The 16156-nt window shown below is 38.1% G+C and overlaps 1 protein-coding gene across 1 annotated transcript; it reads right to left on the reverse strand.

The window, feature by feature from the left end:
- Positions 1 to 499: 499 nt before the first annotated feature.
- On the reverse strand, positions 500 to 11613 carry LOC132852456 (protein inturned-like). The gene is made up of 8 exons (XM_060879678.1): positions 11607 to 11613; positions 9563 to 9642; positions 8776 to 9003; positions 6610 to 6954; positions 5021 to 5140; positions 1519 to 4934; positions 1382 to 1442; positions 500 to 829 (listed from the first exon to the last, which is right to left on the reverse strand). The coding sequence occupies exons 1-6, from the start codon at positions 11611 to 11613 to the stop codon at positions 4776 to 4778; spliced, it is 939 nt and encodes a 312-aa protein (XP_060735661.1). The 3' UTR covers positions 500 to 829; positions 1382 to 1442; positions 1519 to 4775.
- Between the last annotated feature and the right edge of the window lie 4543 nt (positions 11614 to 16156).

The raw sequence follows: 16156 nt of genomic DNA on the forward strand, positions 1-16156 counted from the left end.
TTTCCAGGTTTTCCAGGACGCGTGGGAACCCTGAGAAGGCTTGGAACAGCTCATGATCCAAAGCTTATGTAACCTTTGTCTTAGGTTAATGTAACTAATACCTAATTTAAGTATTAAGAAATTAAAGCTGGGCTAGTATCAGAAGCTCTAGATATGACAATGGAGCCTGAAATAGTAAACGGTCATCAGAACAGACAACACAAAACAGATAAATTCGAAAATTGTATTATACAAAATGAATGGCAGTTATTTACATTCCCTGCCTACCTAAGCCGGCTTCCTAAGTGCACAGCACACAATAAACTCAAAACAAACCTCAAATTTAAAAAAAAAAAAAAATATAGATAGATAGTAGATCGACTGGTAAATAGAGTAGACTGGTTTCATATATATATATATATATATATATATATATATATATATATATATATATATATATATATATATATATATATATATATATATATATATATATATGAAACCAGTCTACTCTATTTACCAGTCGATCTACGTTCCTACCCTCACCTATGGTCATGAGCTTTGGGTCATGACCAAAAGGACAACATCCTGGATACAGGCGGCCGAAATGAGTTTCCTCCGCAGGGTGGCTGGGCGCTCCCTTAAAGATAGGGTGAGGAGCTCAGTCCATGGAAGTTCTTGGTGTGTGGGTGTGTGTGTTTCCTAGAGTATGTTCTCTTCACTACCTGGGTAGGTTTACGTGTGTTCTTATCTGTATCACAAATGAAGGCACGGGATGATGCTGGTTCCAAAGATGCCACTCTTGATCCATTCACTTCTGCGGTTGGTCTATCCCGTTCTAAAAACCAATCTATACATACAGTACAGAATGCATTAATTACAATTGCCTCATTTCTGTTCAAATCTAATCAACTGTTCTCCATTCAAATGCCAAATCAAATAACCAATTCTAAAAGGTTATAAATACTCTAATCTCTATGCAAATTAATAGGCACACATCACACCACATAACATAAGTCAGTTCCAATAAACAACAATCTTTCATGTACTTCCATCTCAATGTACAAAAATAAATCACAGGATTTCAAAAACCTATTTCTGAAACCAGATATTTAGGTTTTTTCCTTTTTTCATCTATTTTTCCATCTTAACATTTTAACCATCACATTTTAACATTTATTCTTTAGCTATTTATTCTACAGCTAAGATAAACTTCTGCTCCTCATATACATCAAACATGTATATTCACAATTCAATGAACTAAATCACCCTTATTTTAAACACATGTATATTAACTTTTAAGTCAACAAAACAGTATGAAGGCACCTTTAGCGGTGTAAACACTATTAAAGATCTGCTACAGTGGTGTCTAACTTAGCTGAGCTAGCATAACCATCCTTACCGGAGGTATCTTGAGAAGTTTGCTGCCATGCGGCTTAACTCTCCCTCACACAGCTTTTAACCTAATGGACACACAATATTTCAATATACAGTATGAAATTCTTTTAATTTATGTGCTTTAGAGGATATTTCACATACCAGTCCTTGTTTGATTTCTAGCAGTCTACCAGAGGAAAAGCGTGTTTGTTTCTTAAGTGAATTCCCGGGGGTTTATGCGCCACCCGCAGGCAGAGTAGAGAGTTGCACTCCGGTAACCTTGTGTGGGTTACACTTACATCATCATCTGTAAGACATAGTGGAGGCAGTGTAATGGCATGGGCATGCATGGCTTCCAGTGGCACTGGGTCACTGGTGTTTATTGATGATGTGACAGAAGACAGAAGCAGCTGGATGAATTCTGAAGTGTATAGAATATACTGTCTGCCCAGATAAAGCCAAATGCCGTAAAGTTGATTGGACGGTATTTCACAGTACCGATGGACAATGATTCAAACCACACTGCAAAAGCAACCCAGGAGTTTTTTAAGGGAAAGGAATGGAATATTCCGCAATGGCCGAGTCAATCACCTGATCTCAACTTGATTGAAAGTGCATTTGCTGAAGGCAAAACTAAAGGCAGAAAGTCCCACGAACAAACATCAACTGAAGACAGCTGTCAAAGCCATTGCACGCCTTTTGAGACTAAGTAGGAAGGATAAAACAAATTCACCTGCAACTGTGAGTGAACAAGAGGAGACAAAACATTTGATCCTAAAGGGAGTGCAAAAGCAAGTCCATCAGAAGGAGATAGATATTTTGAACCTAGGAAGAAAACTTCCAGGCCATAATAAATTACACTCATTCAAACATCCTTTAATTATTCCCAGAGAACATCACATAAGCAAATTAATAATTGCAAACATTCATGAAAGAGCGAAGCACCAAGGAAAGGGATTCACAATCAATGACATCAGGTCTTGTGGCTATTGGATACCTGGAATAAACAGAGCTGTCACTTTATTCATCCACAACTGTGTAACTTGTAGAAGGCTAAGAAAATCTGCTGAAGGTCAAAGGATGAGTGATCTCCTACAGAACGTGTGGAACCTTCCTCACCTTTTACGTACTGTGGTATGGATTGCTTTGGTCCTTTCATTACTAAGGAGGGCAGAAAGCAACACAAAAGGTTTGGTCTGCTTCTGACCTGTTTTTGTTCAAGAGCTATTCACATTGAGATGTTAGAAGACATGTCTACAGATGCATTCATCAATGCCCTACGATGCTTTATTGCTATTCGAGGCACAGTGAGACAAATTCAATGTGACCAGCGTACCAATTTCATAGATGCTAAACATGAACTGAATTCTGCATTACAGGAGCTTGACCCTGAAAGACTTAGTGTTTTTCTTGCTGACAAGCAATGTGACTTTATTTTGAATGCTCACCATTCCAGTCATGCTGGTGGGGTATGGAAGCGGCAAATCAAAACTGTACGTAGTGTTCTAAGTTCAACCGTATCACTTTCATCAGGCAGACTTAGTGATGCTGTAGGTCAATTTTAGTCAAATACCAATCGTTGGAAGGTTGGAATATACAAAAATTTTCCATGCTAAATTACACGTTTTAGTGCAGCAGTTAGGAAATATAGAAACTTCGATAACCCAGTAGGTCATAGTGGGAGCAGGTTTCTTTTGGTCCGTCCAGTTCTCGGGTTTACACTGGAACAAAATGCCATGTTCTTTAACTGGGCCAAGGCCTAGAGAAGAGTGTGACCTGTCAGCTCCTCGCATGTCCTGCTACAATATACACACATACACGCCATGCATACATGCCCACACACAAACACGCACGTACACACACACACACACGCACACACACACAGACCCCAAAACACACATACACACACACTAGTGCTGCTACGAAAATACATCGACATGCGTGAAATGCGTCAACGCGTCACACTGTTTGCATTCTTCTCGCGTAATGGTGGCTTCTGCTCCAGGGAATGGAGAAAGTTCCAGTCTATCACAAAAAGCTAGACCACGATTATCAAAAGTATGGGAATACCTTAAACAGAGGCCAAATAAAATGATCCTTTGTTCCCTTTGCAAAACCGAAATGGCGTACCATGGCAGCACAACTGCGATGCACGAGCACCTCAGAAAAAAAAAAAAACATCCTTGCGCTCTCCAACCTCAAAAGGACAAGCCATATTTGTAATTATTTATTATTACAATTAGTTTTGGGAGTGATTGTTGCGTTCTTACCTGCTGTGTTTTGGTCAAGAATTAATTAATATATGCTAGGTAATAATGGTAATGCTAATCGCTAACGTTATAAACTGTAAACATATACTGTATAACTTTGCCGACGATAAAGCAAGCTTTAACTTTTAATTTGAAGTGGTTGTTGGAAGTTGTTTATGCACACAGACTTAAAATTAACTACTAGATTTACATTAACAGTTCGCTGTAATCTAGTAGTGTACGTGAACATATAGATAAATAGGCTACTAGTGCATTTTTGTTTACTTTTGGCACAAGCCAATTAAATAAAATATAATCATAAGTACGTGATAAATTCTCTCATTAGTTAAGAGTTTGAAGTGATTTCTGTATTTCATAATAAAATGAAAAAATTCACTACACTTTCTGAATACAATTAATATTGCAAAGTAATCATATTAAACATTGTAATTAATTCACATTCAGTTCATTTAAAAATATGCAGATTTACTACCCTCTTTGAAATACAGTACAGTTTATATATTGTTAGCATTCATGGATTTCATGTTTAATTTGGTTCCTAACGGAAATTATTGTTTTTTGTTTCCTCAGGAAGAGGCAAAGCTTTTTGGCACTTTATTTTTGTACATGTCTTTCATGTATTTTTGCAGTGTTGAACAGTGCTTTTGTTGAATTTATATGGTATTATTCGTGCCTGATGCTAAAGTGTTGTTTACATTTTATTTTTGGCACTTTATTTTTGTATACTGTAAAAACTTCAACCACATTGAAGTATTTTTTAGAAAAAAATGTAATAAAAGATGAAATATTATATTAGAAGTTGTACTTTTTTGTAAAGTTATCCAAAGGATTTAGTTAATCAAAAAAGAACACTAGATTACTCAAAAAAATAAAAATAATCGTTAGAGTAGTGAACTAATCGAAAAAATAATCGCTAGATTAGGCGACAGAAAAAATAATCGTTAGTTGCAGCTCTAGCACACACACACACACACCCCCAAACACACACATGCATACACACACACGCAGAAACACACACACAAAACTCAGTGTCCAGTAACACATGACTAGAATTTCAGGTTATGCCTTAAAAGGAAAATAATTTCAGGTGATAATGAACACACCCACATGTTTAGAAACACACAGACACACACACCAACCAATACAAACCTAAACACTGAAACACACACATACCGGCAGGCTTTGCTGGAAGATGTGGCGGATGGACAGGCAGCAGTGGTAGAAGTTGCGGATGAGTTGAGGGTGGATGGAGCCGCCGAGCAGCGATAGCTCTCGGTGTGTGGGTGTGATGAAGATGCCCTGCACTGTCTACATCAGAACATCGGTGCACACTTTTTTGTTACTTCAGAAAGAATTTATTTCGTATTATTTAGAAGGATGAATTTAAATAAGACCTGGTCTTTTTCCACACAGACTCCCTTCAGAGTGTTCTGCATATCCTCGGCCTCTCTCTCAGTCAGGCTCTTCATCAGAGAACCCAGACAGAACGGATTGTGTTGCTTAAGTTTGGGAATCTGCAGGAAGACATTTATATAGGGTTGCAAAATTCCGGGAATTTTCAAGGCTGGAAACTTTCCATGGGAATTAATGGGAATATATTGGAATTAACGGGAATATATGGGAATAAACTGGGAATTAAACAAAAAAAATGTAGAGTTGCCTATAACAAGGAATTTAAATGTAGTTAAAAAACATCTTGCAGCATAATTCTGTTTAAAACAAGATTTAATGCAATTTAAGTTGAATTTGTGCCCTGCGTTCCTCGGTCACTTGCACACAGCACACTGCTTACTGGAGGGCCATTGAGGCCAAACCCCCTGCATGTACTTGTGTTCTCACATAACATGCACAGTAACACTTTATTTTAGGGTAATTTAACTAGGTGCTTATTAGCATGAATATTAATAGAATATTGGCTATTTATTAGTACTTAAGCACATATTAATGCCTTATTCTGCATTCTTAATTGTACCCAATACCTAAACTTAGTAACTACCTTACTAACTCTTAATAAGCAGTAAATTAGGAGTGTTACCACACGCACAGATCATTTGATGACCCTCCCCCACACACTCACTCCCCCGAAATAAAAATAAATCTGATTCCCCTCCATTTTCCAGGCCTGACTACCACAGAAGCAGAGACATAATAAGCTTGAGGAAAAATGCTTCCTTTTACATTTTGATTGGGACATTTTTAGAAGGGCAAGGGTGGGGGGGTGCTTTCATTTTACAGCAATCATAGGGAAATACAATTTCCCAAATGTGTTTATTACAATTAAGTTTATTATGTTTATTACAAGCATAATAATGTTTATTATGCTTTTGAAAGAAACAATTAAAGTTCTACTTACAATTAAATCAGTCAAGACGACATTTTTAAAATTTGTATTACCTTACATGCATGTCTGCTTATGACCAAACAAAATGTTTATGTTTGTATATGATATAGTTCATATAAATTTCCCTATATTTTCAAATAATTCCCATAAATTCCTGTAAATTCCCGTAAATTTGCAGAAATTCCCGTAAAGTTTCCAATTTCGAATATTTCCAAAATTCACAAGATTAAGTTCCCGTGGAAAGTTTCCGGAAATTTTTCCAGGAAACTTTCCACCCCTTTGCAACCCTACATTTATACAACACAGACCTGCTCATATACACTGGCAGATTTTAATGATCATCACTCCATGGTGATATACAGTGATGCCTCGAGATACGAGTTTAATTCGTTCCGTGACTTTGCTCGTATCTCAAATTGCTTGTATCTCAAAACAATTTTCCCCGTTTTAAATGAATTGAAATCCCATTAATCCGTTCCAGCTCGCAAAATTCCACTCCAGTTGTTTTGTTTATGTGTTTTGAATATGAAAAATGTACAGTACCTGTTGTTTCTTCCTTGGACATTACTACAGAACAAATGGAGGGCCAAAACTTTTTAGAGCATATTCCAGAAAAAATACAAAAGGCAAAGTAAGCCAAACCTTAAACTGTCCCCCATTGCCATCTGATCTCCCAGACCCCAGAGAGTCTCTATGACTTCGACCAATTGTGCCTGGTGACGGTAGCTTGATGGCTGCTGTCAGCCGGCTTAGGATCTGTGAGCTGCCAATCATGTCCCGCCCACTAGAGGGAAGGAACCAATCAGCACAGGACAGAAAAGGAGTAGGAGGTGCTGAGAGATGTTCATCAATGGGAGACTCGAGACACTCGAGCTGCAGGAGAGTGGCTTTGACCTGATGTACGTAGAAGCAGTCAGGACCAGAAGATCCGAGAGCAGGAGACGCACAACCGCCGTCTTCCAGTAGCACACACTGCATAAGATGTTTCTGAAAATATACAAGATACAGGAAAAAAGAAAAAATCAATAACAAATAAATTGTACATGTCTGAATTAAATTACTTTTTTTAGTCTTGCTGTAGATATTTATTCAATTTATATATAGATAACTCAATACATTGCCTCTTCTTAAGGCAAAGAACTAACAATATAATAATTACTGAACCGGTAGACCGAGACCGAGGCCGAGAAATAAAGAGTGAGAGAAAGAGTGAAAGAAAAAAATGAGAGAAAAAGTGAATGAAAGAGTGAGACCGCCTAGGAGAAAAGATGTGAAAAAACGTGACCGGAACATGAAATAAGAACACGACGTTAAAGCAGTGTGGGTGAAGTGTGAGAAACAGAGTGCCTGAGAAAGAATAGTGCTGCACTGCTGGAGTGCCAATGTTCTGCACAGAGTCCTGACAGGAATGTGTGGCATTAAGACTAGCAGCAGGGAAACATAGCTACAGGCAGGGCAGCTGAGAGGATATTGAATAAAACAGCATGGGATTAACACACACATGTACACACAGACAAATATATACACACTCATATATATATATATATACACACACAACCACACACATCTCACTCTCTCTCTCTCTCTCTCACTCTCACTCTCTCATATATATATATATATATATATATATATATATATATATATATATATATATATATATATATATATATATATATATATATATATATATATATATACACACACACACATATACACACACGTACACAGGTAACATTTAAATAATTGCACATCTGGAGTGTTGAAAGCAAAATACCAGCCAACATGCACTTAGAATAGAATGCCTTTATTTATTTTGAAATAGTTCAATTTCCCTTCGCTATTTCATCAAATAAAAAAGGCACGAAATAATTGAACCTGGTTGAGTTCATTAAATTTAGTTTTATACCTGTGGAGCAAAAGCCAACTTTCAGGGCATACAAAGGGTTCAATAACAACTAAAAGTGTAATGAATTCATTCTGGTGTCACTATCAAGAGCAATAATGATATGTGACAACAACAAAATCCTTTCTGAGATAGCAAAAAAGATGCAGAAGAGTTAAAGCTGCTCCTCAGCAGGACAGCTGAAGAGAACAGACACGGAACAAAACCAGAGTCAGACACAGAGGCACTGATCAGTTATAAACCAAGGAACTGAAAAAGCTACTAAAAATCACACACACACACACACAACGAGAATGAAATATCTGACTGTGTTTTCAACGTATTTGATGTATTTACCAATCCATAAGGAATCCATGAAGAATGCACACATTTCATAATTTACATAATGTAAATAAGTAAGTAGCTAATCAAAGAAAATTATAGATATATAATATAAAATAAAATGTAATAAAGTCAAATAGTTGATAAGCATGTATTTTCCTTAGTTATTGTTTGTAATCTTTTTTTATCACCTGCTACAATTTAATGCAGGACTTCATTCCCCACACTGCACTGTGTAGTTATTAAAGTTTGCTCTGTTTTGCCTCACTGCATCTCACCTTTCTTCATGTTTTTGTATTTCTGAGTTCAGAGCATTTGCAAGGTCTGGTATATAGTTTGCGTGTGACATGTGTGCCTTTGACAAAAGAAGACTGTACCGAAACCATTCACATGGCTGAATCGGGGAGCAAAGTTGCAAACCGGGATCCATAGCTGTGAGAGTGACTCCGTGTGTGTTAGCAAAGAAATGGATTTTTTGTAAATAAAGTGACATTTTAATAAAAAGCGTTAATTTTCTCTGTTTATTCAGAATTTTTGAAAACATTGTTTATGTGATGATTATAAAGAAAAAACCTGACCCTCACCAGACCCACGACAAGGAGGAAAACGCGCCCATTGGACTCGCAGTAGCCTGAGTGGGAGCTGGAGGTGCCGGAGTCGGGTTGTGAGCGGTGCTGCAGGAACACCTCCCTCCACACCACCAGCTGCCCCACACGCTGCTCTGCCCCCAGACACAGCAGACAGTAGTGCTGACAGTACAGACACACGTCCAGAAGGTCCTCTTTAGGCAGGCGGTTTGCTATCAAATAACCCTGAGTGGAAAAAGAACATAAAACACAATGAATGTGATTATTCTTTAGCTTTGCTCTGATTGTGCATTTGTGTCACAGCACAGAACCTTATATGCTTTAATGCAATATGTTACCTGCTCTAGGCCAGAGAAACCCAGAGGGGCAAGTTGAATGTATAACACTCTTTTCATTAAACAGGCTTTAAACACGCCATTTTGTTTCACGTTGTCACATGACCGCCGCCATTTTGGCTCTAACTCCAATACACACACCGCCATTTTGGCTCTGACCCAAATACACATTAAACTCACATATAATTCTTTTCGAACTCACAATCCATATATAAAACTCTTTAAACACATTTACGAACCCACTTTGTGTCCATACTAGCTTATCTTTTGCTGTTTCTTTTCACATACGTTCATGGATTTAACAATTTAATCATGAATTCAACAAAACTAACAAAAAAACTTTTTTTAAACCAAAGTAATTGCATTTCTCGGCACTATCATGCATAAAAAGAACATCATGACTCATTTAATATCATTTTAAGTGATTGACAAACCATATTTTTGCTCACCTGCAGAGAAATAACAGATAACAGTTCACGCTGCGAGCTCTTGCAATCTTTAATGAACTCTGACCTGAGCTCTGCAACCTCTATTTCTCAGAAGCGCTAGACGCCCTCTACAGGGCGCAAGGATAATGACCAATTAAAGATTCAATTCAGTTCAATTCAAGTTTATTTGTATAGCGCTTTTTACAATAGACATTGTCTCAAAGCAGCTTTACAGAACATAAACATAGAACAAAAGGTAAACATAAGGAATAATATAAAGAATTAACAAAATAAAAATTCAAGATCATTAGTAGATATCTATAGTTCACAATGTGTATGTATTTATCCCTTAATGATCAAGTCTGAGGTGACTCAGGCAGCAGTGGCAAGGAAAAACTCCCTTAAATTGGTAAAGGAAGAAACCTTGAGAGGAACCAGACTCAAAGGGGAACCCATCCTCATATGGGTGACACTGGAGGGTGTGATTATAAATATACAGTCAAATGTTGTATTGGTGTAAGGATCACATGGAATTCAGATCACAGAGTCCAACTGGAGCTGGTAGATCTGTAGATGCCTCAGGATTCTCACAGAGTCGGCCTCATCTCAGTGGAGGTCCAAAATCGCACGGAAGACGATCGGAGCTGGTACAATTTCTGGATGCCTCGGGATGGGTAAAAAGAGAGAAGCAGTGGAGAGGGATTAACATATCTGCTGTTCATAAAAAATGTGCAAGTCTGATGTAATGGTGAACAATATTATGGGATGTATTATGTGTACGCCTGACTAAAGAGATGAGTTTTTAATCTACATTTGAACTGGGAAAGTTTTTTCTCAGCCCCGGACACAATCAGGAAGACTATTCCAAAGTTTGGGAGCTAAATAAAAAACGCTCTACCGCCTTTAAGTAGACTTAGATATTCTGGGAACTACCAGAAGTCCTGAGTTTTATGATCTCAGAGAGCGTGAAGGATTGTAACGTGTTAGAAGACTAGTTAGGTACATGGGAGCTAAACCGTTAAGAGACTTGTACGTAAGTAGCAGCAGTTTGTAATCAATTCTAAACTTAACAGGTAGCCAGTGTAGAGATGATAAAATTGGGGTTATATGATCATACTTTCTTGTCCTAGTGAGAACTCTGGCAGCTGCATTTTGGACTAACTGTAGCCTATTTATTAAAGATGCAGGACAACCACCTAGTAATGCATTACAATAGTCCAGTCTAGAGGTCATGAAAGCATGAACTAGCTTCTCGGCGTCAGAGACGGACAGGATGTTTCTCAGCTTGGCAATATTTCTAAGGTGAAAGAAGGCAGTTTTTGTGGTATGGGCGATATGATTTATGTTAAAGATGCGTCCAACAGTATATTAATGTGTCCATAATACGCAGAACATCATCAGGTATATGTCAAAAACTGTTTTATTAAACTACAATTTTATTTTGTGGGGTGCCTAGTTTTCTTTATGTGTATGCACATTTCACATTTATTTCTTGGCCCTCTACAAATACAGCATTAATAATACGTCTTGATAAACAGGTGTCTAATCTCAGGTGATTTGCACTGATTTTTTTGGAATGAAAATAATAGACTTTTTTAATCTGTCAATCGGTCACGTTAACGTAACTGAATCTCCCTCTCCGTCTCATCTTGTTCAGAAGTTGGAGTGTGCACAAAGGTGAAGTGTGAATATTTCTGACACTACAGGATTTCTGAGAGACGTAGGGGGATCCTTTGGGAGACAGACTCACCTTGTAGAAGAGACAGGACCCGGAAATGATGTAAATACGCCTCATGCAATAAAAGTCTTCTGACTATTGAAAGCAAAAGCCAAGATAAAAAGAAAACAGTTAAAAGGAGAAGACTGGAAAGTACCTTGGTCTCTGTTTATAAGGAAAAGAAAAGAAGAATTTTTTTTTTTTGCCATACTCACCATGTCACCAAAGTCTCAAAAGGACTCAAAGTCTGCCAGAACAGTGTCGTCTTTGACCTGTGAAGCATCTCAACCACAGAAAACACACTACCTTTAAGATCTTTTCAGATGCTATAAACGTCTGTAGTTATACTGTACATCATATCTAAGGTTCATCTTTTGTAACAAGCAAATATGTCATTTGCTGCATTTGGCTTAATCTAATGAATATTATGAATTAATGATAAAATACATCAACGATGTTGGACGGCATTTCACAGTACAGATGGACAATGATTCAAACCACACTGCAAAAGCAACCCAGGAGTTTTTTAAGGAAAAGAAATGGAATATTCTGCAATGGCCGAGTCAATCACCTGATCTCAACTCGATTGAAAGTGCATTTGCTGAAGGCAAAACTAAAGGCAGAAAGTACCACGAACAAACATCCACTGAAGACAGCTGCAGTTAAGGCCTGGCAAAGCATCAGAAAGGAGGAAACCCAGCCTCTGGTGATGTCCATGGGCTCCAGACAAAGGATTTTCAACAAAATATTAAAAATGAACATTTTATTTATGATTATATTCATTTGTCCAATTACATTTGAGCCCCTGAAAATGCTCGCCGTGGCGGTGTTAAGCGTATTTCCGGCCTGATCTACGAAGAGACTCGCGGTGTGCTGAAAGTCTTCTTGGAGAACGTCATCCGTGACGCCGTCACCTACACCGAGCACGCCAAAAGAAAGACCGCCACCGCCATTGATGTGGTGTATGCCCTGAAACGCCAGGGGCACACTCTGTACGGCTTCGGCGGATAAATGTTCAACACCGAACCACGTGAACACAACGGCTCTTTTAAGAGCCACCCAAATATCCACAAACAGATGTTCCTTCTTTACTGTGTGTGTGTGTGTGTGTGTGTGTGTGTGTGTGTGTGTGTGTGTGTGTGTGTGTTGTGAATAGAAATTTTAGGAGTGGAGTAACTGCCATATTACATGTAACTGCCATACAATGTGCACCTGGTTATCCTTATCCTCATCTAATACTATAAAGAAACAGAGTGAAATTAATGCAGCAAAAAGATTGGCTAAAGATACTTGTGACGGAAGAGCCAATCAGAAACACGCCGTGAAACTACAGCGTCAGTCCATCATTCTATTCTACGACACATAATAATTATTATTAAATAATAATTAAGCGGTACAGAATCCACTAAAGTCATCATGAAGTCATCATTTTGTTTATGATGTCTATCAGAATAGGAAACAGCTCTTTATCACGCGCTAAAACTGAGCTAAAACAGAAGAGCTAACATGCTAAGTTTTCATGGGATATGTAGTTTCACGGCGTGTTTCTGATTGGTTCTTCCGTCACAAGTATCTTTAGCCAATAAGCATGTTTAGCCTTATGCATAATTACAATGTCAGTCTATAAATAGAGCAGCCGCTGTATCTTCACTTTCACAAGATGGCTGAGCGCGGAGGAGGAGAGAGCGCGGCTGAAGTGAGGCGGCGGCAACACCTTGTAGGCTGGCGGAAGTATGAAGCGGTGGCGGGGCGGCGGTTTGACGATGCTGAGCAGCTGCGTAGTGAACTGCTTGAGGAGGGTGCCCGCTATAAACCTGAAAGGTCGAAGTGGAAGGAGGAGACTGGCCTGACACTTACTCCAGTTAGTCCGTCTCAGCTTAGGCGGTGCTTGTCGGCGGCGAACGTCCGATTATCACCCAAGGCCAAGTGGATTATACTAATGAATCTGCTGCTGGGCGCCGCGACAAATGTTTTCGTGGTGATTCAGAGCGAAGACGTAGCCGCTAAATGGCTCACCTGCTGCTGCATCATCCTCGAATTGCTCTTCTGTTGCACTGCTTTTTACTTGGTGAGTTTTGCAGCATTATTTGTGTATCAGTCATAAAAGCGTATATATATAGTTTTCAGAAGGAACATCTGATTTATGGACGTTTTCTTTCTTCTTTTTTTTTCTTATCCCCTGTCGGCACGCACAGAGCTGAACATGCTAAGGAGGCGGCTGGGCGAAGGGAGGCAAGAGATCGTCCGCTTCTGCTCTTCGCTTTTGACTGCTTTAGATTTTGTTTCACACATTGTACTTTTCGTTTTAGTGGCACAAAAGAAGGGGAAATTATGATTTTTTTTTTTTTTTTTTTTTTCCTAAAGGGAATTGTTTTATTTAAAAAAAATCATTTTTCTATTATCAATATTACTGTTTAATGTTTTAAATCAAAAGTTCGTTTTAAAAAATGTTCATGTTGTGAATGGAATTTTTTAAAAAGGTTTTTTTTTTTTTTTAAATGTTCAATTTTACTCAACATAACACACTCTGATTATAAACACACACAACACACATTAAAAAAGGTTTAGAGAAGGTTCTGGTAATTATTTAGAACTGTTTATGAGAACATGGAGTTGAGCAGTGTTTTATTAAAGGGATATGTAAGGGCTGACGGTTTGATCCGGAGTGAAGTAACCAGGACAGAGCCGAGCTGTGGTGTTACTGCACTGGAGAACCAGTTCTCCTCTGGGTTCTGATCCAACTGAAACTCCTGTGCCTTTTTCTTTTCTTTTTTACAATCTGCACTTTTTTTCTGCCCACTGCTCCGGGTGTGTGTTCACTGTGTGTGTGTGTGTGTGTGTACTTTGGACACCCGCTTGCTGCAGTTCGATTTTAACTATTTTAGATTTTGTTTCACACATTGGACTTTTCATTTTAGTTGGGGGGGGGGGGGATTTATTTATTTTTAAAATTGTTTTTTCTTTTTTTTCTTATCTCCTGTCGGCATGCACAAAGCTGAACATTCTAAGGAGGCGTCTAAATGAAAGCAGGCAAGACCTCGTTTGTACCTTCAGTTTTATTTGAAGTGTTTTAGATTTTATTTTACATGTAGCTCTCTTTATTTTAGTTGTACAAAAGGAGGGAAAAATGACTGTGTATATAACTGCTGCTGACTTATTGTGACTCTCAGAGAGATTCTTCAGTGTCTCCATCTTATAAAACAAATAAAAGACTTTAACAGGGTGTTTTCTTTTGGGTTAAATTTAAAAATTGTAAATAAAGAGTAAACTAATCAGACAGATCTTACTATATTGTTTTTTTTTTTTTTTTAGGAAACTGTTTTATTTAAATTTTTTTTTTATAAATATCAACATTATTATTGTTTTATTACTAATTTAAATCAATAAAAGAAGGTCTATGTTAAAAAATGTTCATGTTGTGGATGCAATTTTTAAAAAATGTTTTTTTTTAAATGTTCACTTTCTGCACATTACAACACACACAACATCGTGGGTCTGGTGAGGGTCAGGTTTTTTCTTTATAATCATCACATAAACAATGTTTTCAAAAATTCTCAATAAATAGGGAAAATTAACGCTTTATTAAAATGTCACTTTATTTACAAAAAAAATCCATTTCTTTGCTAACACACACGGAGTCACTCTCACAGCTATGGATCACGGTTTGCAACTTTGCTCCCCGATTCAGCCATGTGAATGGTTTCGGTACAGTCTTCTTTTGTCAAAGGCACACATGTCACACGCAAACTATATACCAGACCTTACAAATGCTCTGAACTCAGAAATACAAAAACATGAAGAAAGGTGAGATGCAGTGAGGCAAATCAGAGCAAACTTTAATAACTACACAGTGCAGTGTGGGGAATGAAGTCCTGCATTAAATTGTAGCAGGTGATAAAAAAAAGATTACAAACAATAACTACCACCTTGCATAGATAGATAGATCGATAGATAGATAGATAGATAGATAGATAGATATTATTATTATATAGATTGATGATAACAGACTAACGAGAGCTGGCACAAGCGAACTTGGCAAGAGACTAGACTAGAGTGAATGGAGATCGATGTCGTGAGTCAATTTAAATGCAGTGATTTATTTTTGTGTGAGAAAAAGTGAAGAAACATTTACATTTACACCCCGCTCTGTAAACCAGGGCGGGAACGGCGGCGGCCATGCGCATGCGCAATTCATTTGCAGCCTGGACGCGGAGGGGTGTGTGTCTCCTCTCTGCTCTGACTGCAGCGCGAGGCTACTGAGAGACTGACCGCCTGTGAGTGCTTTTGGACGGGAGAGGGGCTCACGGCAGCACCCGCTGCTCGTTGAGCACAGTAGGCCTAACTGCAGAGTGATTCGTGCTTTCGAGTCTCCAAACACCACAAAAGTCTCCAAAAACACCAAAAGCCCTGATCTTGTCTTTTCAGTCATATTTCGATATGTTTACAAGACAGCAAACATAACAAATAAGTAAATAAATAAATAAGTAGGCTCGGGTTTTACAGTTTAAGTCACTTACATTTTAGACGAAATATTGACTGTTTTGGTCTATTTTAGCAGCGAAAATAGATCTGATGAATCCAAACAAAGATCACGGCATAGCGCATCTCACAGCAACACTCAATCGTGTTTTGAATGATTCAGTGATTTGAACGAATCGGTTGAGTCAAATATTCAATGACCCATTTACAAACATCTGTCTCATTCTTGATGAATCGGCCGTATAAACGAATCGTTTGAATGAACGACTCAATGACTCGCTTAATAAAACCGCTTATCACCTGTATTTCCGCGCTCACTATCGACAAACCAGTCCAAACACATTTTAATTTTTATTTTGTGTTCTCTTGTGTTCCACTGAGACCCTATAACATTCTCTTTTTCAGTTCCGTTCTTATTT

Source organism: Tachysurus vachellii, chromosome 10 (genome assembly GCF_030014155.1).
Source record: "Tachysurus vachellii isolate PV-2020 chromosome 10, HZAU_Pvac_v1, whole genome shotgun sequence".
In the NCBI taxonomy this organism is placed as follows: domain Eukaryota; kingdom Metazoa; phylum Chordata; class Actinopteri; order Siluriformes; family Bagridae; genus Tachysurus; species Tachysurus vachellii.

What these genes read in the sequence shown, in the direction of transcription:
- LOC132852456 (XM_060879678.1), bottom strand. An exon ending in GCAATGGGGGACAGTTTAAG is followed by an intron (nt 5,141 to 6,609) that starts GTTTGGCTTACT and finishes GTCTTCCTGCAG; the next exon opens with ATTCCCAAACTTAAGCAACA. An exon ending in TCTGTGTGGAAAAAGACCAG is followed by an intron (nt 4,935 to 5,020) that starts GTCTTATTTAAA and finishes GTTCTGATGTAG; the next exon opens with ACAGTGCAGGGCATCTTCAT.